The sequence below is a fragment of the Xenopus laevis genome, chromosome 8L, assembly GCF_017654675.1.
Source record: "Xenopus laevis strain J_2021 chromosome 8L, Xenopus_laevis_v10.1, whole genome shotgun sequence".
In the NCBI taxonomy this organism is placed as follows: Eukaryota; Metazoa; Chordata; class Amphibia; order Anura; family Pipidae; genus Xenopus; species Xenopus laevis.
Window position 1 is genome coordinate 42070146 of NC_054385.1, and position 21981 is coordinate 42092126.

At 39.6% G+C, this 21981-nt stretch overlaps 2 protein-coding genes across 6 annotated transcripts in view; both read right to left on the reverse strand.

The window, feature by feature from the left end:
• The window catches only part of LOC108698393 (synaptotagmin-like protein 2), a 60884-nt gene extending 59008 nt beyond the window's left edge, over positions 1–1876 (reverse strand). The window contains exon 1 of one of the 3 annotated variants that reach the window (XM_041572734.1): positions 1643–1876. The gene's annotated coding sequence lies outside the window, so the exon portion shown is untranslated. Of the gene's footprint in view, positions 1–1435; positions 1460–1642 lie in introns of those variants that run through there. The other 2 variants (XM_018229829.2, XM_041572733.1) reach the window with 2 other exon arrangements.
• Positions 1877–16693: 14817 nt separating this feature from the next.
• col4a6.L (collagen, type IV, alpha 6 L homeolog) overlaps positions 16694–21981 on the reverse strand; it is a 136428-nt gene continuing 131140 nt past the window's right edge. For all 3 annotated transcript variants that reach the window (XM_018229833.2, XM_018229832.2, XM_018229831.2), the window contains 5 exons: positions 21121–21267; positions 20789–20905; positions 20150–20341; positions 18963–19249; positions 16694–18850 (listed from right to left, as the gene is read on the reverse strand). In XM_018229833.2, coding sequence (XP_018085322.1) covers positions 18590–18850; positions 18963–19249; positions 20150–20341; positions 20789–20905; positions 21121–21267 — 1004 coding nt within the window. In that variant the 3' untranslated portion in view covers positions 16694–18589. The remainder of the gene's footprint in view (positions 18851–18962; positions 19250–20149; positions 20342–20788; positions 20906–21120; positions 21268–21981) is intronic.

A 21981-nucleotide genomic window follows, 5' to 3' on the forward strand; every position in this document is an offset into this window, starting at 1 on the left:
AAATGTACCTACAGCAGCCTTGGCTGATCACCCTGCTGGTGGTCCTACTTTGCCTTTTTGCCTTAATTTGTGGACCCAACATAAAGGGGGTTATTTACTAAACCTTGAATTGATCTGGTTGGACTTTTTGGGACAAAAACTAGAATTTTTTTGTGGAAAAAAAAACAAACTAATTTTTTCGAGATTTATAATACCCCAATGCTGCAAAAAGCCAGAATCCTAAAAGCCACCATCTCAGACCTGTCGAGGTCCTGTATAAGTCAATAGGAGAGGCACCAATCTCAATTTGAAGATATTGTGGTTTGAGCTGAGTTTAGTCAGAAAACCCCAAAAATTTGGGGTTTTCGGGCAAAACCCCCAAAAAATCTAGAGATTTGGCGGAAAAAGTCCAGAAAATCAAATTTTTCTGTTTTTTCCAGAACCGATTAATTCGATCTTGTTATTAATAATAAAGGTCAAATTGGGCATGGGAGTGTTTGGTCGTGGATTTTTTTTTTTATAAAAGTTCGGAGTTTAGTGATTCTCTGCTTGGCTACAGGTTACATGATCTCCTTAAATTGGATGACCACTTGCCTTTTGATTCCTTTAAAGAATCTTTTTTTTCCAGTAACTGCGACTATCAATATCCAGGACCTGTAGAAGGTTTGTAGTTGGAGAACAGATAATGGGCCCCATAATTTCAATGTTCCAGATTAAAACAATAAAAACACACACATTCCGCGGCATTGTACGGAGGATAGAAGCTGTGAGTTTTCTGGCCATTCATGGGCTTTACAAGCCTGGAAGGAATCCACATTTCAATAGGAGAGAAGAGGGATGAAAGCCAGGGGCACTGTGACCAGTCACACCACAATTTATAGCGAAACAACAAGGAGAATGTGAGTCTGGACACACAAAGAGAAACTTGCCTGGGGGAGCAGAGCCCTTAGTCACATAATCACAGCACCCACGGTGTTACCCGGGCTATAATAACGTGCCAGTGGCTGCTCTATATAATAGACTGGGGGGAGGCAAAGGTGATTATTGTCTGTAGGTAACAAGAGGATGGACCCAGGAACCCACGGCACCCAAACAAGTGAGGTTTAAATAAAAACGATTCACAAGGATCTTAACCAGCATAAAATCATCACAAATACACTTTTAATGTTAGAAAACAGGGATCCCGTATTGTTAAACTACACGTCCCAGCATGCACAGCCAGCAGGTGTCACAGAGAAGCTTTCCAGGTTGCCTATTGTACATGTGAGACTGCTGAGTTGTACAAAGCAGCGTTCCCTTCCAATTTATCAATATTATGATATTTGCACACCCAAGAGGCAGTACTATAGTTAGGTTACCAGTTCAGCAGCAACAAGATTCCCAGGTTATACACAACATAAGGTATCTCATGTATCCCATACTGTCCTGTGCAAGAGGCATAAGTGTCAGCACCCACCTGTACAAACTGCCGTACACAGCAGGTCTTCCCCAGGCAAAGCCTCAGACTACACAGTACTGTAACAGTAGTTCCGGGGGGCAATATATGGGGCTGAGACTAATATCTCGCCAGCAGCAAATGACTAGTTCGCGGCACACACCGCAAGGCAATGCTGGATTATACACAGAGTGTCAGGGCTACAGTGAGACATGTGAGGCTTCTTACCTGTGCCATCCCGGGAGCAGGTGCTCTACTGATCGCTACAAGCCTGTCCCACACTGTCACACCCGGACTGGACATTCCGGAAAGGGAACCTGGCTCCTTCTGTAAAACCCGGACACTGCTGTCTGGAGCTGGAACTGCAACTGTCACTCGCCTGGACTGTGTGTGTGACTGTCAGTGTCATCTTGTCTGGAATCTAGATCCACGCTCAGACCTGATATACAACAACATTGTTGCCCACATTTAATCTCTTCCCAGAGCACATATATTGCTGCAGGCTTGTTATTTGTGCAGCTAACACCAGACTTGCCAAATATGTTCCTCCTGCATACTAACCCTGGAACTGGGAGGGAGGCCTTTTTTTTAAGTCAAAGGTAAACCCTGAAATAAATGATTTGTCTAGCCAAAGACATTGCAATTCAAATCAAATTTTCCAATATATTCTTAACATAAAATCATCAGTGATTTTTAAAGTTATTTGTATGTAAAGCTGCAGTATTTGTCCCTTCCTAGTGTGTGCACTGCTAGTTCTGACTTTTATTATTTGTATGTATAGCTGCAGTATTTGTCCCTATTCTCTGCACTGCTAATTCTGACTTTGTTATTTGTATGTGTAGCTGCAGTATCTGCCCCTTCCTATTCTCTGCACTGCTACTTCTGACTTTTATTTTTTGTATGTATAGCTGCAGTATCTGTCCCTTCCTATCCTCTGCACTGCCAATTCTGACTTTTATTATTTGTATGTATAGCTGCAGTATCTGTCCCTTCCTATCCTCTGCACTGCTAGTTCTGACTTTTATTATTTGTATGTATAGCTGCAGTATCTGTCCCTTCCTATCCTCTGCACTGCTAGTTCTGACTTTTATTATTTGTATGTATAGCTGCAGTATCTGTCCCTTCCTATCCTCTGCACTGCTAGTTCTGACTTTTGTAAAACTGTAACATAAGCCAGCTGATGAAGAAGCATTCAAGGCTGACTGCTGTTGACTCAGAAGTGAATCAGAAGCAGCAGAGGGATAAAAAAAATTGATTTTATGTGAAATTACACGAAGGGGCAGATTTATAAAAATGTGAGATTTACCACAGAAATAATCATCCACTTTCTATTCATTCCTATGGGATTATGGGAAGCATATTTATGAAGGGGTGAAAGGTAGAACTCACTATTTAATAAATACACCTCCATTTTTGATAATTCCACATAAAATCAATATTTGCTTATCCTGTAAAAACTATGATATTTTAATTTGTACAATGGCAAGTTGTGAGATGTGCAAATGTCATTTTCAAAGGTGAATTGTATAAAGGTTTTGGCTAAACCCGAGTCACAAAACTACAGGGACATATTTCCTACAGATAAGTTTATTGCTGTGAAACTTAATTATTTTGTTATTTCTTCATGGTACTGTGTCAGCTTTTTCCCATTTAAAAATGTTTTTCCAAGTTGCAGTATCAGTAAAAGTCAGCGGATGGCACAAGAAATTGTCACTAATATGTTTTCTGAGGTATTGTACATGGAGCGGACATTGTATTTAATTGATGTGTTCTGGCAAAGCACAGCCAAACTGGCCGATTCCCTAGCCACCCTGGCTACCCTGTGCACATTTGGTGACATTGTGGGAAGGACATAAGCTTGTAGTGACTAATGACAATGGCAGCAGTGCCCCGCAGGTTACCAGAGACAACAATAAGCCGCTCCTGGGAACTATGAGAGCTGAAATTCTGGTTATTAAACTGGAATTTCACCTCTTCAAGTCAGCGGCTTAAAGGAAAACTATACCCCTAAAATGAATACTTAAGCAACAGTTTATATCATATTAATTGGCATATTAAAGAATCTTATCAAACTGGTATGTATATTTAAAGGGGACCCGTCACCCAAAAAACGTATTCAATTTTTAAATAATACTATCACAGCCCCTAAAATAATACACATCATGGGTCTTGTATAATATTGTCGGCACTTGCACTTTAAACAATACTATCACATTGGCTACTAAAATAATACACTCACCGGTCTTGTATAATACCGTCGGCACTTGCACCTTTAAACAATATTATCACCATTTTTTTTTTTTTCCTCTTCTTCCAACTTTTTTTTTTCCTCTTCCAATTTTCCTACAATTTCTCTAGGATACTATTGTCACCTTTTCACGACAACAACATGGGTAACTGTCCTTTATAAAAGTGGCACCTGCCTGCCACTGGCACTTATATCTTATAAATACACTGGTACTTGCCCTCTGTAAAACACGGGCACTGGCCCCTTAAGACATCATCAGCACCCTTTTTTTTTTTTTCTTCTCTGTGTTTGTTGTGTATAATGGATTTTCTTTTGTTTTATTTGTAATGTGGGGAAAGAAACAATAATAAAAAAAACATTTTCAAATAAAAAAAAAAAACCTATTCAAAATCCTATTTTATCACATTAGTCAAGCAAAATGAACTTTATAATAATTACACTATATAAATGATTTGAATCTTGTTTCCTTCAGTCTGGGAATTCATAATTATAGCAAGCAGGCAGGAGCCATTTTTTGGACAGTGTTATTAAGACAAGCCTTGAATCATCTCAGAATCTTGTTTGTGCATCAGAATGGGGGGCCTGATGTCCATCCCCATGCACTCGCTACACAATCGAATGATGAAGAGAACAGGGGAATGTGAGGAGAGCAGTGACATCTAGTAAGTGCTGAATGGAAAGCGAAAGTAATTGTCTGCCCCCCCTCTATGCCCAGGGCATAGAGGATTTTCATAATAATATACGTTTTAGTAGTATGTGCCATTGGGTAATTATAAAAAAAAGAAAATTGCAATTTTAAAAATAAGGGCTGCCCCCTGGGATCATATGATTCACGGAGCACACAAATATACCAAATAAACTATACTTGTTAGGTCACATGAGCCAATTAACAGACAGAGTTCTGTATTTTTCTTCCACACTTCTTCCTGTTACAGTTAGAGCTGTGTTATTTCTGGTCAGGTGATCTCTGAGACAGCACACAGACCATCACAAAATGGTGGTTCAAGGCAAGACATGTAAAAGGGAAATATTTACTTAAAGTGGACCTCTTCTGTGTGCCTGCCCCTAGTTTGGGCCCTTGTTCAGAGGTGTTTCGGGGCCCCAGGCTGCCCTGTCAATCATTAAAGGGAAACTATACCCCTGAATAATGTAGGTCTCTAAAAAATATATTGCATAAAGCAGCTCATGTGTAAAACCTTGCTTCATGTAAAGCAGGGGTGTCCAAACTTTTCGCAATGAGAGCCAGATTTAGTGAGGTGAGAATGTGTGGGGGCCGACCATTCAGCCTGACATGCATTCCGAGGTAGCTAGCTTGTGATCAGGATCATTCACTCCTGGAGATGGACTAATGTGCCAAAATATTACTGCTAAGGCTTCCTTGTTTAAATGAGGCACGGAGAATAAGTCCAAACAGGTATGGGAGTTGGGCACCCATTGCAAGGGTGTCAGGTTGTGTCTGTGAGGCTACTGCACCTTTAGCCCCAGCCTGGCAGAGTTGCACACACAGGCCAACTTATACAGAAAGGGAGAGGAGAGACAAGGGGCTATTAGTGGTAGTTTGCAACATTTGGAAAATAAAATTGCAACGAACCACAACAATATTTTTCATTAATTGCGCCCCCCTTTGTTTACCAAAATGCTGACAATCCCCAGGGCCAGGTCTGTAAAGTGCTTTTCCAACCAAAAGTTTTCATCTATGGACAGGGCCAGAAGACCAGTGTGAAACCATCTCTGCAGAACCCCATACCTCCCAACTGTCCAGTTTTTTGCGGGACAGTCACGATTTTGACAGCTCAACCCGCAGTCCCAGATTGTTACTGAAATGTGCCGACTTTCTTTTTGATCTCCTGCACTGAACAGCCAGAAAAAATACAACGTTTCTAACTTAAAGTGATACTGATACTAAAAAACGACTTTTTAAAATATGAATGTGCATTAAAAGTTACCTATAGGTCATGTTGATAGTTTTTTGACGAGAGGTTTGTTTATCTAAGTTATTGTTAGTTGAAGTTTCTAAACCTGACTGTTTTGCCAACCTGACTGTCCCTTCTCAGTTAAAGTTTCTAATGCTAACAGACTCCTGCTGCACAAATATGGCAGCCCCCTCATACAGGAACATGGGGGATCAGACAGGTAATGTCTTGTGCAAATACTTTATGGCAAAGTTACAAGTTTCTTTCAAAGCCAAGTATTATGATAGATGTGAAAAAGAGTTTAATTTGTGGTGTCAGTATCTCTTTAGTTGGCTTTTGGCAGAGAGAACAGCCACCAGGTGCACTTAGATACTTTTGTAACAATTAAACAATTGTAACAATTTAAGATAAGCAAAGATACAATTTTAACAATTTAAGATAAGCAGGTCTCTTGTGGAAACTGTGACTTGCAGCTTAAAGGGCAATTCACCTTCATAGCCTATGAGTAAGTGTCCCAACAGGCACGAAAATGTTGTATTTTTTTACTTGCTATTTTTTGGAGGAACTTATGGTTATGTTACTGTGTGCATGCACCCTTGGACTGCCTACATTAATTTTCTTTTTTTCAACTTTGGTATTTATTTTGGTAGTACTTATTTTTGCTTTGTAGTTCATCAATTCCCCTTCATTAGCAAAACTATAATAACACATGAAACCACAGAAATGTGTTCAAAACTTTCATTCACCTGCCACATTTTGTAAAATGAACAGGGTAATTAGAAGGTGTGGTCACGCAAATGGGCGTGTTCAAAAAAATGTCAACTCTTTTTGTCTCTCATTCTATTTCCAAAATGTTGGGAGGTATGCCTCTCATGTCTGTGAGTTACCCATAACAGCCAACCAGTAGCAGGTGTTTGCTGCTCTGCTGTTTTAAATCAAATATAGGATTGGTTGCTGTGGGTTACTAGACCACTGTGCCCCCTTTATTACCTTATACTCACAGTGGTATATTGGAACAGTTTGTGCCATTTCATGAAAGGCAATCTATACCAGTAGTGCAATGAATGGAACCTCATCCTGCCTGCCCCTTTTATATATGCCCATTAAGTAATATTTAACAAAGTAGCCTGTGAGCCATGCAATGATTATATGTGGGTAGATGTGAGCACTGACTTATTCAGCCAGACAATTAGTCTTTCTTGCTTTCCTAAATATCTCCCAAATTCTCTCCTTATCTCACCTCGGTGGGCTAAATATTAACTTGAGCGCTCATGCAGCAATGATTACCAATACAACATTCTTTATAGCAGACATTAATCACGTACGACAAGAGCAAAGTCTTTGTTAAATGGCTTGGGAAAGCAGCTCACCTGCAAGATTAGAAACAGCATGGGGAGGAAACCATCCGTAAACAACGTGTAATGTTTAGTTATACAGATTGGCACTGAAAAATATATTTATATTCCTTTTAAAAGGCTGTTTTGATGATGTATTTTATTCAGTCTCCCTCTTGTCATAGGAGTCAGGCTGTCTGTGTAGCAGAAAATTAGGTAGGATCAATGGTCCTTAACACAATTACTAATTATTGCTTTAGAGCTCATGAAGATAAGAAACATTAATAGGATACTATAATAATCTCCTTCTAATTGTTTATTTTCACCCCAAACCAGTCTTATATAAACAAATCATTAGCCAGTAGGTTAATGACTAGTGTTTTCTCCGCTGCCATCAATACACCACTTTCACTTTTATCCACAATGCTCAGGACCTGGGGGATCATTATGTCATTATGTCTACTAAAAAATAATTAAAATAGGAATTAAACCCAATAAGATTGTTTGCATCCAATAAGCATTAATTATATTTTTGGATTAAGTACAAGGTACTGTTTTATTATTACAGAGAAAAGGGAAATCGTTTTTAAAAATGTGGATTGTTTGGATAAAATGGAGTCTATGGGAGATGGCCTTCCTGTAATTTGGGGCTTTCTGTATAACGGGTTTCCTGATATTAGATCCTATACCTGGAACCCTCAGCACACAGAGACAGCACCCAGTAGTGAATCATGGTTCTGGTGAAAGATTCATTTGCCGTACAATCTAGACCAGGCCCAGACTGGCAATCTGTAGGTTCTGGCAAATGCCAGAGGGGCTGCTATAAGGTCCCATAGAAAGTCAGTATTTAGTGGGCTGGTGGGGCTGTTTGGGCCTCTATGTGGGCTTATCGGGCCTCTGTTTACCTGAAATGCCAGGGCCTATTTTAATTCTCAGTCCGGACCTGATCTAGACCCAACATAAATAGGACGATATAGCCAGACAATTGTTTTAGTTTTCATTGGCCAACTATGACTCTGTGTAGGGGTCTACTGGCACTGTTGGCAGGCAGGTAAGCTTGTTAGCCCATTGGACTGGAAAATCGAGTTCTTGTATCACAGCTATGGGAGGTAGGTTGGGACATTGTATTACATACCTAGGAGAGCCCTGTGCAATTATCTGGAGGGGTAAAGCATGGGAACAGCTCCGAACAGTTTGCAGTAAGGGCCCTATGTACATGTGCTGGGCTACCCTGATATTATTTATCAGTAACATGCATGTATAATATATTATAGATAAGTATTTATATATAATAATAATATGTAGAAATGTGGCCAGCTGGGTTACCCGGGGCTCCCACCCGGCATTGCCTGGCACTGGTCGTTTGTCTGACTCAAAGCTGCCAGTGGCATTGGAGAAGGATGAGCCACCAACAAGTTAAAAGTTGTTCCATGATTGTGGAATGGGTTGTGCTCCCTGCACCCACCCTGGCCTGCACAGTGCACAGGTCTCCTTTTCCTGATCTCTGGGTTCTGTGGGTTTGGCTCAGTGGAGAATTCACCAGATGCAGTCGTATGTTAACCCAGAAATGAACCAAAAACTAAGTTCCCTGGCAGATGTTTGTAGCAACTGCCTATTTTATGCTACATCTCCAAACTTCCCTGAAACTCAATAGCTCATTTATTTTCATTAACATTTTTTAGCACTTTCATTTTTATCTGGGATAATAGCTCCTTGTTCATTGAACATTAGTGTTAATATTGGTTAGCTATGCGCACATTCATACACTCTATATACAGTTAGGGTTGCCATGATAAATGGTGGGACCTGATACAGCCACTTGGTCATGCACCTTCCACCAAAACTCCGCTAAAACCATCTCCTACCTGTGTCCCCTTGATGTTGGCCCTATATAAACAATACAACGATATAACAAATATATATATATATATATAGAAATTGCACGTGATACCGGCACTCTCAGGGTTTGCATGAAAAACTCAAACGTTCGATATATTGAAATAAGAGAAAAAGGTTTATTAAATCCTTTTTCTCTTATTTCAATATATCGAACGTTTGAGTTTTTCATGCAAACCCTGAGAGTGCCGGTATCACGTGCAATTTCTGTTTATTTTTTAACCAGAGCACCCAGGTATTTTTGTGTATTTTAAGGTGTGCAGCTTGTACCCACCTTTCCATATATATATGGTAGGTGGCTTTTTTTATAATAATATTTAACGTTTTAACTTTGCAAACCCATACAAATAAGAAGTAAGTAAGTTGAATATAAATGTTTTCATGGAAATGTTTTTCTTTTTGAGTACAGCTTGACATTGAACTAGCTGAACTGACACATCTTACCAGTTTCGAGACGAGTGTGTGTGTTGTTTATATTGTTCATAAACAACAATGAACTCTTAAAGGTGGTTTTAGACTCAAGGTTGGCTGCTTCAACTGTGCCAAGACTGGGACTGGGTAACAGTGAGAGATACTGTATATAGGATAGATTATAGTGCCTCCCTACTTCTTTTTTGTTCAAAATCCAACAGCACAGGCTCTGTGATTGTATTGAGAGTAGCTTTATAGCATTTCAGCTGATTTTGGTGGATTCAATGACCTGTCAAGCTGGAAAATGTACTCTAGCAATGCAATTAAAGATCGAGGTGCTAGAGGCATAATGTGCCACTGAACTGTCATGGGCATGGCTTGTGTGACCTCATCATGCATGTGCACAATACACAGTGACATCACAGAATGAGGCATGCACAGTGAGCATTCGGGGGAATCTGCGTACATTCAGGAGACTGGGTTGGATTTTTGGATGACTCCTCTGACAACTCGTCCAGTGCAGCATGTCCGCCAGTGTGCAGTGGTGCAGCTGCAGCTCCTCTTCACTTTCTGCTGTTCCAGTCATTGGCTGCCAGCTGGTGTACCGCCGGCCTAAAGGAGCATCCGATAAAGGGTAGGCAATTATATTGCATGGTAATACAATTGGCAGGCACAGCGCCCTGCAAGCATACATGCAGTGTCGGACTGGCCCACCGGGATACCAGGAAAACTCCCGGTGGGCCCAGGTGTCAGTGGGCCCTCATGCTGCTAAACATTTGGCCTATTTCATGGTCATTCCATATTTATATGAGAAAAGAGGCTAAATAGATGGAATAATGGATTATAGTATGTAAAGAAAAGAGACTGGGAAAATAGAGGTTGAGTGGTCTAAGGTTTTTTGGTGAACCCCTGGTCTAAGGTTTTTGGGTGGGCCCCTGGTGTCCCAGTCTGACACTGCACACATGTGAGAAGCTTAATAAGTAGGATTCTAAGGGGGAAACAATAAAAATTGTCATTAATAAGGTCAAATATTTGCATTTTGCAGTGTAAAAACTCATCATTAGACCATTATTACATTGGAAATTTTAATTGTGCACAGTACATTTTTAAGCCCTGCTTGAAGGTGCCGTATTTCTGCGAATTCATTTTATTCCACAAAAATACATCTTATTCCAACTGTCACTAGTGTGAAACAGATCAATGGCACTGCTTGTGATGACGCTACACACGTGGGGCAGTGTGAATGGACTCTGATCCTGTACCTTCACTGTGGGAGAGGAACAGCACCGTGTGAGAATGTCTGGGAGTAACTGATCTCTGGCAGTCACCCATGTCTGTCATGTCTGACACACACGGGCTGATTTGGGAACACTTCAAAAATATGCACCTAGACAGTAACCCAAAGCAACCAATCACTGATGAGTTTTTTCAGCCAGCTGTAGACAGAACAATGAAAGCAAACAATTTGATTGGTTGCCATGTATTGCTCATGTTTAAAGGTGGCCATACACGGTTCTTTAGACAAATTCGTCAATTTATCTGCCCATGTATGGGGGCTTCTGACAGGTCTTCCCAATCGACATCTGGCCACGATATCCATCGGGAAGGTTTCATTTTTCCACACAACGACTTGTCGGAGCCCATTGCTCCTCGTTGTAATCCAATCGTTCGACCCTAGAGCCGACTATTCAGATTACCCTGATATAGCCTTGCCATTGGTGGGCATATTGGTGAAAGATCCACTCGTTTTCCGATGTCGCCAGACTTGTGGATCTCTTCATGTATGGTCAGCTTAAATCTGCTCAGTGTTGATAAATGATCGCCAAAAGCACAACAGCCCGAATTGCTGCAGGATCATCCAAACATAATCATTATATTTCAAGGGGATGTAACGTCACAAAACGTCTTTTAGTTTGCTACCAGACAGCCAAACAAGCCACTTTACAATATTATTTTTACCTTACTGATTTGAGAATGAAATGGCTCCTTCTCTAATGAGGTTACCAGAACCAGAAAGCTGCTCCCAAACCTCTTGCCTTATGGTCAGTGCCAGCGACTTTCTGCTCAGTTCTGCGGAAGCCAGGAAAGAAGAGGAGACAGTAGGACTGCTTTTTGGCTCAAACATATGGACAAAAAGGAGCCATTCAGTTATAAAGAGACAAAATAATTATATGATATTGCAAAGTTCTCAGCTCTCTAATAGCAAATAAACAGTTTGAAAGATATACTTTTAAAGTGAATGTAAAATTGCTCAGCGCTTTTGCAATTCACATTTTTTAACCATTTATTAAGCTGCTTATTAACTGCTTATTAATATTGAATTATTACCACCTGTTGGTCAGTACCTCTGACTGTATGGTTGGAGAGAGTGGAGAAGGAAAACAGAGACCTGTTCTGATGTCGCTCTGCTCAAGAAAGAGATCAGAAAACAAAGTAGACCTTTCCCATCCCATATCCTTTAAGCATAGAAAGAAGTTATGAAAAATGTTACTATCACGACAAACCAGGAAAAACCGAGGTCAGGCAAATTTTGTTTCCCTGCTCTAATTTGTCTTTCTTGCTTGTCGTGGTGCCACATACCTTGGTTGTATAGGTTCAAGTGAGCACTTTTAGGTAGGGGCAGATTAACCGGCAATATGTACCTGAATTGATTCTTGACCGCCAGCTTCAAATCCCCCAGACATTGGGCACACTACGCAAGCAACTGGCCATTTCATGTAGGGTGAAGTGCAGGCTGCAGACACAAGGTGCAGCACTGTCAGGCATAAGGATCCCTGAACTTAATGCTGTTGAATGAGGCTACATTATAGGGGTGCAAATAGTTTCATCAGAGGGCATAATAAGTGGGGCAAAGTGAAAATTACAAAAAAAAACATTTTGCCCTGTACTTCCTAAAAGAGACCATTTTTCTGCAATTTAATACAGGATCTGATAATATTGCATATCAAGAAGTTGATTGGATTGTTATTCTTCTGGGACATATCTGATTGGGTATGTGGGCACAGTTGCTTTGGCTTATTAAGGAAGAAGATCCTGGTGGATTTTATAGTAAATTAACATGAAGCCGTTGATACATGCCATTAAAGGTACATAATTGAATTCTTATACTTTTTTATGGTTTAGCACCATAATGAAAGACATTGGCCACAACTGAAATCATTTCTCTACGCTAGGAATCTATATATGACGTTTCTAAGGAAAGGCCATGCATTTAGGGGATTATTTACTAAACTCCAGTTGGGCTTTTTGGTGCAAAACTCCAAACTTGATGCAGCAAAAAACTTGAATCTGAAAATCCAACATCTCAGACCTGCCGAGGTTGTGTATAAGACAATGGCAGAGATCTCTATCCTATTTTGACAATGGCAGAGGTCTCTATCCTATATTCTGCCCTGGAATTAACCCAAAAATCTGACCTTTTTTGGGCAAAAATCAGAAAAAAATCGAGTAATTTGGATAAAAAAACTAAAAAAAAAATCGTTCAATTTGTGTTTTCGCTCGATTTTATCGAGTTTTTGCCCGAACTGATTAAATCAATCGGTTTTAATAATAAACAAGGTCAAATTGTGGATTCTAGTTTGTTTGTACTTTTTTAATTAAAAAAAACTTAAATTTGGATTTTGATAAATAACCCCCTATGTCAGGCAGCTCATGTGTTAAACAGTGAGAGATATTATTAACTGCTGTGTTTTTAAAGCTGAGAGTTTGCAGACATTAGCCAGACACTGGTATGGTCTCTGCAGGAATAAGAGAATATTTATTAGAGAGGTTGCTTGCTGATAAGCACGTTGGCCGTTTTGACTCTGGTTAAAGGTAAAGTGTGACCTACTCACAGAAGTCCCTTGTTCTGTCATCTGCTAGGTGCACTTGCCCAGGCTTTGCTCATGTAAAGGGCAATTCACCATGAAAATGTATTTTTGCATATGAACACAAATTCAATTATAAGCAATTTTACAATCTACATTAATTAAAAAGGTTCAGCGGTTTTAAAGTTATTTGTAAGCATAATTCATAGTCATAGCCATAGTAAATTAGGTTGAAAAAAGACACAAATCCATCAAGTTCAACCTTTTAACTCTACTTTAACCTGCCTAACTGCCAGTTGATCCAGAGGAAGAAAAAAACCTCAATACGAAGCCTCTCCAATTTGCCTCAGAGGGGGAAAAAATTCCTTCCTGACTCCAAAATGGACTAATCCTTGGATCAACTTGTACTATGAGCTATCTCCCATAACCCTGTATTCCCTCAATTGTTAAATAGCTATCCAACCCCTTCTTGGATAAGTATCAGCCTGTACCACTGATTCAGGGAGAGAATTCCACATCTTCACAGCTCTCACTGTAAAAAACCCCTTCCGAATATTTAGGCCGAACCACTTTTCTTCTAATCAGAATGGGTGCCCATGTCTCAGCTGGAAAGATCTACTGACCTACTGGTAAATAAAGCAATAGAGAGATTCACTGAAGAGGATACATTGCTCTGTTTTCATCTTTGCATCTGATTTTTGAGTCAGCAGCTGGAAGTTTTAGCTGTAGGACCCAATATCCATCTCTGTGATTCAAAAAGGGGGAAGGAAAATTTCTCCTTTAAACCTCTTTTAACATCAGCATCATGACAGTGGCGGTAAGCTTGGTAAGCTAGAAGAGTATAGAGCTGTAAGAGCTGTATATCCCTGTATTATTCTATACATAGAGATGACAGTAAGTTAATGCAGAGGCTTTCACTATATTTGATCTTGAAAAGGGTAATGAATTCCTTTTTATGGGCCATTATGAAACATTTGTGCATTGACTCATTCTGTGTTTTCAGAACAGACTGTTAATGCATATTAATAGATAGATCCTTAAATAAATGTAATTTAAATGACAACATTTTAGATAGCTTATATTTTGAATAGAAATTTGGTCTTCACGCTGTCTCCTAAGATGCATATACAGTATTACACAGTATAGGGGGAGCTGCACTGCTGTTATTTTTTCATTGCTCACAACCCTAGGGGAACCCTGAATTGGACCGACCCATGTCACCATCATTCCAGTCTCCCAAATCTGTTTAAAAAGTTATCTTAGTCTTAATATTGCATGATACTCCTTGGTCCTTATTCAGTCATTTCAGTATGATTTCCATCTGGATTAAATGGGCAGTGCATGTATAATGAGGCAATAGAATTCTTAATGAATCAGATAAAATTGAGCATAGGACTGGCCAGATATGGGATGACTTTGACGTAGTTGGCCATCTTAAATATATTGCAATATATGGACAAACAATCCCTGTGTTGTTTAAAGGGTAAGGCATTTTTCAGTAGCAGTATGCACAAAATGTCTCTGTCTTAAATATATTGATAATGGGTTGAGTGCTGAGGACTTGTGTTTGACTATATATATTTTGTGGTCACAGCCTCATTGCACCCCCGCCTCATGGTTTTTAAATTAGTGGTGAGCACAACTTTCCCTTGTTTGTTATAGTGCTGGGCCATAGAGCTTTGGAACCTTATGCAAGGCTGACTATCTGCTTCTGTCCTCCTTTAGGCTTGTTATAATATTAAAATGAATAAAAATAATTTTAAATCATCCTCCTTTATGGTCATACAACCACATCATTTTCCCTGTCGGGAGGAACAGTTACTGTTGGACACAAGAAGGGTGAGGCAGGACAAGGATTGGTCTAAGATGCTGCCAACCCCTAGTTCCAACCCTGCATTAACAAAATATTATTCTGCAAACACACTTATATTTCATGCACAAATGTGCCACTCATTTCTCCAGGAGCATGGAGTCATGTGTTTTAAAGGTAAATCTGCCAACCCAGCTGCCTTATAATGGCGTTGAATGAGATGGCACAGGCCAAAAAGAAAAGAAAAATCAAACAAAGTTGGGTTTTACCTTTTCCTACTGTGCCACCTAGTGGCAGTTATGGTTACATGCACCATTGCTATAATTTAGTTTTCTCACTTTATGGTCTTATGTTTAAAGAGAACTAAACCCTAAAAATAAAGGAGGCTAAAAAAGCCATATTTTATATACATATATTATTGCACCAGCCTAAAGTTTCAGTTTCTCAATAGCAGCAATGATCCAGGACTTCAAACTTGTCACAGGGGGTCACCATCTTGGAAAGTGTCTGTGACACTCACATGCTAAATGGGCTCAGAGCAGCTGTTGAGAAGCTAAGCTTAGGGGTTGTTGCAAATGATCAAGCAGAAAATGAGGTTGGTCTGTAATATAAGCTGATGCTACTAGGCTGATTATTAAATTCTGATGCTAATTACACTGGTTTCTGTGCTGCCATGTAGTAATTATCTGTATTAATTACTAATCAGCCTTATATTGTGACGTTTCTATTCTATGTGTACTGTATATTGTGAGTGGGTCCCTAAGCTCAGTAAGTGACAGTAACACAGAGCATGTGCAGTGAATCAGCAGAAAAGAAGATGGGGAGCTACTGGGGCATCTTTAAAGACACAGATCTTTACTGCTAAAGGGCTGTGGTTGCCTTGGGCTGGTACAGAAGCCCAAAACACAATGTACAACATTTCTAGCTACTTCTTTAGTTAAGCTTTAATTCTCCGTTAAGGCAATACTACATCATCTGAGCTTGCAGTTAATAGCATAAATTGGTAATCCGTAAATGAGGGTTCATTAGCAGAGTGGATACATCCTTCATGATTTCATAAATTACCGCTATTAAAGAAATGAGGGTAATGGCATCAGTCAGAGCTGTTACCCAATTTTGTCCCCCTCCCCCCAGTCTCCTGTCATCCTACTGCATTCTCTCGGCATTCTTTCGTTAAAAAGTATCTTTAAATTCCAGACCCACATGGACAGCATTCAGCAGCTTCAGGAGAGCAAATGCATATGACGTCACTTCCGGGGGCATGTACAAATGTGTGCGGCTAAAAAATTTGTAAAGAGCTGGTGGTTGACTGCAATTGCACATTATCTCTGTATAATGTTGCAGGGCTCTACTTGTCTGTCAAATGTATGTGACACTTTACCAGTGGCAGAACAAGATGTTAATGGGCCCTATAGTGAATTTAATTTAGGGCACTAAAATTAATTTTGCTCATTAATTAGTGCCACATGTGGCCCTCTACACAACTGAGGCCACTTGCAAGCACAGGGTCTGATTCCTCTGTAGTTACCTCCTGCACTTGACATATCCGGCCCTTATAGACAGACTTTTTATATTGCAATTAGTGCAATAAAAAGGTTCAAAAAAATATATTTATTACTGTGGGTACTATTAGCTAATGCAGAATAGAAAGCTCAGAGCCAATATTGTGTACCACTAACATGTTGACTAGTGCTGAACTGCAGTGATTTGTGGGAACCTTAAATCTAGGGAAATGGAAGTTGGCAGTGAAGAGGACATCCAGGTCTGGTGCTTACACATGTATACATACATACAGTATTAGTCCATTCATAGAAAACTTATTTTCCCTTCAAAGTAAAAAAATATATAAAGGCAACATCCCTTCAATCAGAAATCGTTTTATTGAAATTTACAATGTGGATTTGGCCCAGAATATCACTGTACAACTCTGGTTTAAAATATTCTTTTTATTTCATAAAGATGCCCATATCCTTTAGTGTCATTTCTGGGTTTCATAAAACATTAGCTACATCTCCAACAAAGCAATTGTGCAACTGCATAACTAACCTGTAATAAACACAATACAAAGTAGGCCTTACTATAAAAAAGGGGGTCTGATTAACTTAAATGTACAAATTTATAGTGTGAAGAGAAGTACGCAGGGGAGGTGACTGTGAAAATAGTAAAATGCGCATAAATATGAAATATTTGCACCAAGGCTACCTCTGAAAGACCATGATAAGCTAGAAATAATTGTAATAATTGTATCATGATTTTGAAATTGGCCAAATACTTAACATATGGATTCTCAACCTGCTGGTCTAGAACCATAATATAGGTCCCCATCTTTCTCTGCGAGGATCACTATTATTATGAATATGATTCTCACCTGACTGATTACCATAGTCCCCCCCCTTATGAATTGATTGTTGGACCAGGGGTCACACTATTGGATAAGCCCAATTTGGCCAAGTAGGGCAAAGTTCCACCAAACAAGTACATCAGTGTATGATCAGCTTAACAGACTATAAAAAGTGTCTGTACTATATAACAGTGAATAAAAGGAGATATAGCAGTCCTTCTCAACCATATATTGGGTCACAAATCCGGCATCTATAACTATATTAAAAAAAGTTTGAGAGCCCTGTCTTAGCATTTGGCCAAACCAACTGAACTCTATTTTTTAAGTGGGCTACACACCTAATAATATATAACAGGTTTCTATTTCCTACAGAAGGTTTGACAAAATATGTTTGCATTTTAATGTACAAGTTAGAGTTTGGTTCAATATCTGAATAGATGGATTTGTATAATTCATTATTTTTTGCCAATTAAAAAAAAAAATGAATGAATCTTGTAACTGTAACGATGTAATGCTGTCTCGTGGATTGTAATTGAGTTTGAATAGACAAGTCAAACCTCAACAAAGAAAGCACCAAAAGATTTCCTTTGTGTATTGTCACCCATTGGAGGTCATGTGGGTAGAACAATAGTGTATAGCACCAAAAGAGAAATTGCTTTAATATGTAATGGTACATGGGAAAGTCTTTAGTGGGACTTTACTGCCCTCCTCTGGATCATCGGTAGGAGATTATGGACGATTTATACACATTACTTTATTTTTTTAAAAGGTTAAAAACATCTATATAACTGGGTGGGATCCCATGTCTACATGTAGATATAGCTTACATAGTACTCATATATTAAAGCAAATTCATCTTAATTAAGGTTCTGAGATAAAAAAGTGGCAATACATAAGGTCAATATGAGGAAGAATCCTAGTTTTGCTTGGCTTTGAAGCTTCTTTAATGGCTCTTCAGTCCCTGAATCCCAATTAAGGAACAGATTTATATGTAGTGATGATCTCAGTCAGGTGTGGAAGGCAGGACTTCTTTCATTCATTCATAGAAGCCTAAAAATATCTTACACAGCTGGGGTAGCAGTGCAGAATCTTGGGGGGGAGGGGGTTGTTGATCCAACTTTGTGTTAGTGAACTTACTCAAGGCCTTTCTGAGGTAGCCATGAATAACGCACCATGAAAAATATTCATTAAAAAAGATTTAGCACCATTATTGCATAAAATATTCTTTAAAAAAAAATTAACCTGTCCACTTCATTGTACTGAGTCACTTGTCTGCTGAATCATATTACTGTAGACATTTGAAGGGGTTCAGTCATCAAGATACTCCTAGTAGCCATTAGTGGGTCGCTGGCTAATTCATGTGCTACTTCTACACAGAACTCAAGTGCAGGAGTTTTTTTCAGGAAGACTGTTGTGCTACAAGTTCTTCATGCACACCTGGCAACGGCTCACGCGTGTTCTCAACTGGCCCGATTTCAGCGTTTCAGAAGTGGGCGGTCTAGCAAACTGCCGTGTTTCTTCCACAGTGGTCAACCAGAAGCTGTACTTGTTGGCAAAGTAATGGCAGGTTCCTCTTGCTCCGCTGCATTCAATAAATGGAGTGGCCCGGAAATCTTCAAGGCAGGAACCTGGAGATACCAAGGATTGACCACCACCTTCAGCACCTGCAGCTGTGTGCTAAAAGGAAAGTGATCATGATTTTATTAACTACAGAAGAATGATCTAGTCCCAGTACTACCTTATGGATTAAAATTATAATGCAATACAGTCTTATCACCACTATACATACCATGAGAAAAGAGTATCCAATCCAGAGGCTCCTCCATCCATTGGGGCATTGTGGGATTGTGTTATCCTGGCTATGAACAGCAACAGCCTGGGAAGGAGCCTCACAAACTGAGCAGCGGCTAATGTAATCTTTAATCTCGGTGTTAGCCACGGGCATCATGGGGATAGGAGCCGTGGTAGAGAGCCAATAAGATTTGTCATTCCTGCTAGCATAGTAGCAAACCTCGTTAATGTTGCAGTAAATAAACGGCATGGTGCTGAACCGAGGCAAACAGGAACCAGCAAGACCTAGGAACAAGGAAAAAAGAATCTCATAAAAAATATTCCTATACAGTAGAATAATATCAACTGGGACAGAGTGAAATCTTTAGCATTTCCAATAACCCTGTACAGTTATAAGATCTATTTTCCAGAATACCCTGCTATAAGATGCCACAGACAGACACTATTTATTGGGCCTGTGGAGGTACAGATTCGGCCTTAGTTTATTGGAAATGCCAGGACTTATTTTGAATCTCAGTCCACATATGAAGGTGGGGTTTATTTTATTTTATTTTGGTAAACCCATACTCCACTCTAATATATTCAGCACAATTTGATAATTGCAATCAATCAGTCAATCAATCATTTATTAGAGTTAACAGAAAAAAATACAATTTTAAATGGTAGAGACAGCAGTCAAGGGTATCTGCTATCATTATGTAGGAGGGCAAGGGCCCTGATTTGTTGAAAATGAATATAGCAAATAAGTCCAGTCAGCGCTATGATGTAAATATGAGCTTTATTATTGCAGCTCTTACCCACAAAGTTCACCTTGCAGGACTGTCACAAAGGCTTAAGAATATACTCTGGTACTTTGATTGGACAATAAGGGCAACCATTTGGAAAGAGAATTTATCCTCCTAAGGAATAAATGGCGGAACATTCTAAAAGCATAGGGGAATTCAAGTTTTGGACTTTGAGATATATTTGAACACCGTTTTTTTTAGATCTTTGTGAGTATACCCTATACCTTTAATAGTAAAGTCATTTTGACACCTCCCTGTATATTCCAGTATAACTTCAAGTGCACAATGTGTTTCAATGACAGGGTAGAAGGGTCCATAGCCAATCAAAGGACTTTGTGAGAACTGAGCTTATGTGCATCCATGAATTGTACATTTCTTCCATACTCCCTATTTCACTCACCCAAGTCTTGATTGTGAGCCTTTTCTTGTCCTTCCACAAACAGCAAGCTATAGCCATCCCACAGCCTGGCCATTCCAAGCGGACATGGAGGAACCTGTTCAGACTGGCTGTGCTTGACTAATGTGTATCCAACACCCACACTCCGTCCTGCCATTCCAGGTAAGCCCACTGCACCCTGCTTACCAGGAGAACCTGTGAATATAAAAGAGCACAGCAATGAGGCATTTACATGTGTGAAATGGCTCTCTAACATGGGGGCAAGCAATAGTAAACAATCAAGTTGTCCAAGTAATCTTTGTCCTTCAGAATTGTCTGATGCCCTTCATGTATATTTCTGCATTATTTCTGCCACATCTAATGGAAGGCTGTTCCAAGTCAACGTTCCAGTCATTCTCCCTCTAAATACCCCAAAGTCTAGTCTCTTTATACATGACATACATTTTCCTTCTCACTTCTGTTGTCATTTTTGTAACAAATGCATATTCTCCCTGCAGAGCTCTTGATGTTAAGGTCTCTCTAAAAATGTTTTTTAATTTACTTGCCCTCCCCTGAGCCGTTCTAGTTATTCTTCTGAATAAATCCTCAGGTCTCAAGACTGACCTAAATAAAACATGCTTTGCATTTAGCAAATAGTCCTACCTTCAAAACCAGGAGATCCAGGAATACCAGGTTCACCAGGATCACCAATAGGACCAGGAGCACCAGGCGGGCCATTTCTTCCTATTTGCCCAGATCTGCCCGGGAATCCTTTACCTCCTGTGGAAATATAGGAATGGTGTACTTTTATGCACAATCATCAAACAAGTTTGTAAGGAAGTAAATGAGACAGGTAATGATGTTTTTAAGACTTTATATAAACAATAAAGTCAATATTGCAAACATGGTGATACATTATGAAGGGAAAACCATTGCTTAATATTAACGAAAAGTTTATCTAAAAACAAGTTCAGAATTCAGAAATTCTGCCTTACCTGCTGGTCCATTTGATCCTTGTTGTCCAATTTCCCCGGCAACACCATCAAAACCATTAATTCCAGGCAGACCTGGTAATCCAATAGGAATCTGGTAATCCTCTATTGATGGGGGTGGGCCAGGCCGTCCTCGAGGACCAGGGAGTCCTAAGAGAATAAAATGATATAATCTGGGCACATACTGTTGATTGCTATGCTTAAAGTAATCTGCAAACTGATTCACAGAGATCAGTTATATTGTGGCTCCTAAAGTTGTGATACTGCTTAGGCATGAGAGGCCAAATGTTGCTTAACTAAAGGATCAATTGAAATTACTAATAAAGGGCTTGAAAGGGTGTATCTCCTTAACAATCATGGGAAGAACAGTCTACCTAGCTATAGCCAACATTGTTGGTGCTTTTCACTTAAAGTGTTACAGGATAACTTTTATAAATGGCAAAATACCTTTTAAGAGATGACCCACATTTTTACAACTTTCTGTGTCATTTCTGTGATTTAATGTGTCCTTTTATACAGAACTCACCCATCATAAGTGAGTGTCTTTATCGACAGGGTATCATAATCCCCACTCAGTATGTAACAGTGTCGGACTGGGACACCAGGGGCCCACCCAAAAACCTTTGACCAGGGGCCCACCAATTAAGGGGCCCACTCTTAGTAGTATTATTCTTCTTCTCCTCACTCAACCTCTATTCTCCCAGTCTCTTTTCTTTACATACTATAATTTATTATTCCATCTATTTAGTCTCTTTGTTGTCATATAAATAGGGAATGACCATGAAATAGGGCCCACTGACACCTGGGCCCACCAAGACTTTTCCTGGTATCCCGGTGGGCCAGTCCGACACTGACTGTATTTGT